The sequence below is a fragment of the Odontomachus brunneus genome, unplaced genomic scaffold (genome assembly GCF_010583005.1).
Source record: "Odontomachus brunneus isolate Ranch 3 - 2012 unplaced genomic scaffold, Obru_v1 Obru_scaffold_007, whole genome shotgun sequence".
NCBI lineage: Eukaryota > Metazoa > Arthropoda > Insecta > Hymenoptera > Formicidae > Odontomachus > Odontomachus brunneus.
In genome coordinates, this window is record NW_022639457.1 from 3,011,275 (window position 1) to 3,018,019 (window position 6,745).

General features: G+C 44.9%; 2 protein-coding genes across 2 annotated transcripts in view; both read left to right on the plus strand.

The window, feature by feature from the left end:
• The first annotated feature begins 397 nt into the window (after positions 1-397).
• LOC116854010 (ER degradation-enhancing alpha-mannosidase-like protein 2) lies at positions 398-4,388 on the plus strand. The gene is made up of 2 exons (XM_032835446.1): positions 398-1,958; positions 2,490-4,388. Exons 1-2 carry the CDS (start codon positions 1,131-1,133, stop codon positions 3,747-3,749), a joined length of 2,088 nt encoding a protein of 695 aa, XP_032691337.1. The 5' UTR covers positions 398-1,130; the 3' UTR covers positions 3,750-4,388.
• A 134-nt stretch (positions 4,389-4,522) lies between these two features.
• LOC116854012 (CXXC-type zinc finger protein 1) overlaps positions 4,523-6,745 on the plus strand; it is a 5,414-nt gene continuing 3,191 nt past the window's right edge. Inside the window, exons 1-5 of the mRNA XM_032835448.1 lie at positions 4,523-4,739; positions 4,946-5,067; positions 5,193-5,283; positions 5,379-5,599; positions 6,443-6,745. The exon at positions 6,443-6,745 is cut by the window's right edge and continues 274 nt beyond it. Coding sequence (XP_032691339.1) covers positions 4,710-4,739; positions 4,946-5,067; positions 5,193-5,283; positions 5,379-5,599; positions 6,443-6,745 — 767 coding nt within the window. The 5' untranslated portion in view covers positions 4,523-4,709. The remainder of the gene's footprint in view (positions 4,740-4,945; positions 5,068-5,192; positions 5,284-5,378; positions 5,600-6,442) is intronic.

The following is a 6,745-nucleotide window of genomic DNA, read 5'->3' on the forward strand; positions in this document are numbered from 1 at the left end:
AGAGAACAGCTTTCCAATGGAGAATTGAATTCTCTATTAGAAAGCTGTTCTCCTATTGGATATCGACGTCGTACGTCGGACATCGGACGCGGTGTAAATCCTTCATTAGGGTGCTATTTCACGTGTCGTACGACAAGCTTTTCGGATACGTTTATTGATTGGCAAATAGAGTATTTCTAGGTTCTCTGTTCGTCAACCAATAAACGTATACAAAAAGCTTGTCGTACGACATGTGAAATATTAGCCTTATAGAAATAACGGGTCTAATATATTCCTTAGACCCGTTATTTCTGTAAGTTAGTTCCAAAGTCTCCGCTACGAGCCGCCACTTTCCTTAACGAGGAAGCGAGGTAGTGATGGCTATAAACAGTATCTACCCAATAAATTTTTCTGTATTGTATTGAGGTCATACAATTCAATAATGTCTGCGTTCAGCAAAATTTAACGCTTCGTAAACGGTTTAATGATGCATTGCAATAGTTTGGATGTTACGCTGAACACTCTGCGCGTCACCGTTGATGAATGCATGTATACGAGTAATATCGAATTGTTAATCTCTTTCTACGGCTAAGTTTGTCTTGCACGCTTACAACTTAGCTTATTGTGGCTTACGCTATTTAAGCTGGAGCCATCAATCTTATTCAACACGTTGCGCTTAGATTCAGCGTACTTTCGGTTAGCTGGAAAACACGTTACATTGCTGAGCACGTACACACGACAGCTTCTAACGAAGTATAGCTGCACTCGCGTTGCTTTGATCAGAAGCGACCAGTCCGAAGGTCGTGTGACGGAAATTAATCGGAGACGTCACACCTGACGTCTGATAATCATACAACCGCCTTTTCGCCGTCTCCATTGCGGAAACAAGTCGAATATGGTCGGGAAATTGGATTTGCGTCGCGCGCGCGCACGCCTGAACTTCACGCACGATACGAACCGCGATATAGGTTAGGGTGACGCAGAGCGAGACGCGATGTTTGTGGGGGATAACAGGATTGTTTTGAGTACGTGGCCGTTTCGGGGGGTCCGCGAGTTTCGTCTCTAAAGGTCGGGGGGACGGACAAACGATGCGCGACGGTGCTGGTGGATCGAGAGGCTGCACACCGACGCAACGACATTAGCAGGCAACGATGATCTTGTTTCGAACTGGCTCGATACTGGGCCTTCTGATTCTGGTCAGTGGCTTTCGGGAGTACAAGAAGCGGGATCTGCTCGCTCTGCGCGAGGAGGTACGCACCATGTTCGATTACGCTTACTCCGGCTACCTGACCTACGCCTACCCGTACGACGAGCTGCGCTCGCTCAGCTGCGACGGCTTCGACACCTGGGGCAGCTTCTCGCTGACCCTGATCGACGCGCTGGACACGCTCGCGGTGATGGGCAACTTCAGCGAGTTCCGTCGCGTCGCCGAGATAATCAGCGCGCGGGCCAACTTCGAGGCCAACATCAACGTGTCCGTGTTCGAGACGAATATCCGCGTGGTGGGCGGGCTGCTGAGCGCTCATTTGCTGTCGCGCAAGGCCGGCGTCAAGCTGGAGCCCGGCTGGCCCTGCAACGGGCCGCTGCTGCGCCTCGCCGAAGACATGGCCAAGAGGCTGATCGCTGCGTTCGACACTCCCACCGGTATGCCGTACGGCACGGTGAATCTCAAGTACGGTGTGCCCGAAGGCGAGACCAGCATCACCTGCACCGCTGGCATCGGCACGTTCCTCCTGGAATTCGGTACTCTCTCCAGGCTGACAGGCGATCCTCTCTACGAGGAAGTAGCCATGAACGCCATAAAGGCGCTGCACTACTACAGATCCAATATTGGCCTGGTCGGCAATCACATTGACGTGCTGACTGGTCACTGGACCGCCCAGGATTGCGGCATCGGCGCCGGGGTGGACTCCTACTTCGAGTACCTAGCCAAAGGCACCTTGCTGTTCCAGGATCCTCTACTGGCCTCAATATTTCGGGTAGTGCTGTCAATCTTATTTATCTAGCAAAAATCTAGATATGAGAAACTTGATACACTCAAAGAAATATTTTATTGGTCTAGATAGAATTCTGAATGTCACAATTAAAGTTTATTGTTGTTTCTTGTATTTGCTAGAAAGTCTGTGGCATATTTTTTACAGAACTTATAGCAGCAATATTTTAGCGATATCTGCAAACAAACTTAGGTGTGTGTAAGGGTTATACATTTATTTTCTTTTTTGTCTTCCACAATCAATTTTATAAGAAGTGTAACTGGTTTCTAAATCACGGAGAGACTTTCTTGTCAAATTTGACAAATAGTGCAGACAGAAATTTTGTCTCTATTATCTGTATTGGTTGAATACAAAATATATATAATATCGCAATGTTTACTAGTCATTTATTCATCTTAGCTAATTTCTCATATCTAGATAATTTCTGCTATGTGACTATAAAGCCATTTTGAATGTTTTATCTGGTTACCCTGATAATATTAACGGGTTATAGAAATATACTGACTCTAATTCCAGGAGCACCGACATGCCATCGAAAAATACATTCGCCGGGATGATTGGCACGTGTGGGTCTCCATGACCAAGGGTCAAGTGACCTTACCAGTGTTCCAATCTCTAGACGCGTACTGGCCCGGAGTGCTGAGCTTGTTCGGCGAGATTGGCGACGCGATGAAGTCGTTGCACAATTATCACCGCGTGTGGAAGCAATTCGGCTTCACTCCGGAATTCTACAACATACCACACGCCGACGCGGGAACCAACAGGGAAGGTTATCCCCTGCGGCCAGAGCTCATCGAGTCCGTGATGTATCTCTACAGAGCGACCAAGGATCCTTACTTAATCCAGGTGGGAGTGGACATTCTCAAGAGCTTGCAGCACAGCGCCAGGACCGCGTGCGGTTACGCGACCATCAACGACGTGCGGGATCATCGCAAGGCCGACCGGATGGAGTCCTTCTTCCTCGCGGAGACCACCAAGTACCTGTACCTACTCTTCGACACCGACAACTTCATCCACAACACCGGCTCCGAGGGGGAGATCATCGACACGCAATGGGGCCAGTGTGTGGTGGACGCCGGCGGATACGTCTTCAACACCGAGGCTCACCCGATCGATCCCGGCGCCCTGTACTGCTGCCGACCGGCGCAGGAGATATTCCCGGACAGGAAACCGATGCTGAAGAGATTCCTACCTGTGCGGGAGCCGTCGGTGGACGGCCTCGCATCGAGCGATCATTATCATGAGGACAAAGTCGCTAGTCAGAATTCGGGCCTGTCGCCGATCACGATTGCGAAGCTGTCCGAGATCAGGTATTATCCCACGAGCAAGAAAGAGGATGTGAGCTTCAACGTGAGCTCGGTGGCGAACGCTTCGGCGACGAGCACGGCGAGCTCAGCCGTGGGTGAAGACACGCGAGTCCAAGAGACGGAGAAGTCGAATCACAGCGTGACTCCGGACGTGCAGTTGCCCACGCCGGCGCAGATCCTCGCTCCCTCGTCGGCGATCTACAAAGCCGACGATAGCGAGATTATGGACGGCCTGGAACCGCCACTCTCGTCCAATGAGCAGTATGCCGCTGGCGCGCACAACAGCAACCCGCCCAACGCCACGCCGAGTCCCGCCAAGGGCAGATTCGAGCCGCAGATATTGCTGGAAAACATCAGACGTGGCAACCTGTACCCGACCAATGTCACGGCGAGACAGAACTATCAAACGCTGTCCTGCCAAGCTCAACCATTCCTACAACGATTATCGATTATAGGGGAATTTTTTTAAGCGTTGCTTGGGCTAATATTCCGCACATATTCACCGACGACTATCGATTTGGTAGATGTGTGTAGATACACGATCAATTCACAGTCTAGACTGCCACGACTTTAAAACTTGACTGCGTAGATGATCCTTTACCAAGTCGATAGTCGTCGGTGCGGAATATTGACCCTGGAAGACATACAATGCATTGCAAAACGGTTTAGACACGGTGAAGTCGGGAGCCCACCAAACTATCAAAATCATGAACGTGCTTACACAATAATGATATAATTAAGAACACCAAATGATAATAATAATAGCAATAATTAATAATATAATTATTGGGCAAGCCTATTATATATATCATAACATACAATAATGACTCAATTTTGACGGTTTTATGAGCTCTCAACTTCATAAGTCATATTTGCAAGGCGCTATACACACTTGCGAAGAATCTGTTCTCGAGATCTTGTTTATTTTCCATTGCAGTGCCCTTCCTGAAGCAAATTTCGCTGGGAACTTGCTGTTTTTCGCGCGAGATACGCTGTAATTTAAAATATATTCCTGTGATAATAGTTGCTGTATAATTTTTAAATAAATATAAAGTCTGTAAATAATGTATATGAGTTACATCATACAATATATGTGGGATATTTTAAACATGGTGTATGTTTGATATATGCGTGAACATTTATTTACTGTGTCACACTTGGACTGGCGCACGTGGACGTTAAGTCTCGTCCTCGCACTGTGATTGGTCGCGATGATCCATTCCGCAAGATTCATTCCTCATTTTTACCTGCCATCTAGCTTACACAACATGGCTGCGCTCGATCTGCTTGTCTCCTGATACGATTATAAACGGTTTCGTTATGTTTACAAATTAAACGTGTGTAAATAGTGTAAATGTCGTGAAGTCAATAAAAATACAATTTTATTCGCTCGGAATTTTTGTCGCTCCAAATTTGTCAACTCTTCACTATGGCCGATAAAAGACAACAAAACTTGTCAGTGAGTACAAAGAGTTTTATATTCGTAATTTATATTAGCTCGTCAATAGCACCACGAAAATATCATTATGACCTGAAAAAAAGATAACTATTTGGATTTGTTTTACATAAACGTTGCAAGAATTACAAAATCTAAGGTGCAACTTAACCTAACCTCTCTGTTGTAAATTGTGCTAATTTCAAAGACATTAAATTGACATTATTCAGAAAGAGGAGATAGCAAAGCAGTTTATGCTGCCAGAGAGGAAAAGCAAGATTGCAACTTTGTTGAAACAGGATGGCCAAGCATATTGTATTTGTAGGAGCTCTGATAGTTCCCGTTTTATGATGTAAGTAAACTACTTCAAGGTTTGGAAGTATCAATTCGACATCATGTATTAATATCCTGGACATATAGTTTCTACTATGTATCTGTAAGACAAACTTACAACTCTTGCATCTCAAATTATTCCAGAGGATGTGACGCATGCGAGGAATGGTACCACGGCGACTGCATAAACATAACTGAAAAGGATGCCAAGCATATTAAACAGTTCTTCTGCATTGTGAGTGAACAACAAATTACCACATTCTATAGTAATTTTATTAATATTCAGCCAGAACACAATACTATGAGATAACTCCATCAAATCTCGCATAGCGCTGCAAAGAGGAAGATCCAACCTTAATAACGCGATACAAGCCACGCAGGACAGAACAGGAGGATAGGAAGCACAAAAAGTACAAAGAGAAGGAAAGAGAACATCGTTACGAGTATGACGCGCCTTGGGACCCGAGCGTGGAGAAGAAATCGTCAAAACGTTGTGGCGAGTGTACAGGATGTCAGCGTACGGAGAACTGCGGCAAGTGTGACGCCTGCAGGTGAACACACAGAGGAAATAATTGTAAAATATTTCCGGCACGATTGTACACAAGAATGCATTTTAAATCAATGCTTGAATCAAAAATATGTTTTAAATTAACGCCTCAGTTTCGAGACTATTTCTGAGAGCTACGGAATAATTAACGTAGTAGTTAATTTTAATTAGTCATTAAAAATATTTAACTGACGATTAATATAAGCCAATTCGATTGGAGGCTGTTCAATTGGTTTCAACAAACTTATTCAAATACTGTTTGATGATTAATTTCAACGAATTCAATTCAAGACTATTGACGATTGATATGAACAAAGGAAATTAAAGTTTGTTCAATTAGTAATTGAACTTAGCAAATTTAATTATTATTAACCGTTTTATTTATGACTAATAAAAGCAAATTCAATCGACTTGGTCGAAGATTGATCTGTGACGATTGATATGATTAGTCCCTTCAATGCAGATCTCAGCATTTTTCAATCATTGGCATCTTCCACGATGCCACAATGCTCCGGGTATAAATATTATCTATAAAAGCAATTATAGCTTTAAGTGAAATTGAGTGCTCTTTGATTGAATCGATTGAATTTGCTTATACCAATCGTCAGTTAAACGGCATTTAATTAAATTGCCAAGTTCAATTGTTAATTGAACGATCTTTGATTCTCTTTATCACATAAATCGTCAATTAAACGGTCTTCAATTGACTTTCATGAAATCAATCGTCAGTCGCGCGGTCCATCGAGTTGAAGCGATAAAGGAAGAGTGAGTGCGCGTAGCTCTCGAAAATTGTTGCGAAACTGAAAATAATTTCGAGCATGGTTTTAAATCTTTATATACGTCTCAGGCATCTGAAGAAGTTTGGGCCCTCAGTGCGGTTGAAGCTTCGATGCATTCAGAGAACCTGCCGTGTACTGGGGGATCCGCTCAAACCCTCGAAGAGCCTCAACAAAGGCACGAAGTTCATCAAGAAGCGAAAGAGGGATTCGAGTAACGAGAGAAACGAATACTTGGAGCCGCCGCGCCATTGTTACGGGCCCGCGTGCACAAAGCAATCGCGACCCGGCAGCAAGTATTGCTCCGACGACTGTGGCTTGAAGCTGGCGACTAGCAGGATTTACCAGGTGCTACCGCAACGGTTGCAAGAGTG

Excerpts from the sequence above, each read along its gene's own strand:
- LOC116854010 (XM_032835446.1), top strand. The coding sequence starts at position 1,131 with ATGATCTTGTTTCGAACTGGCTCGATACTGGGCCTTCTGATTCTGGTC. Across the intron at positions 1,959-2,489 it reads TACTGGCCTCAATATTTCGG|GAGCACCGACATGCCATCGA; the intron begins GTAGTGCTGTCA and ends CTCTAATTCCAG.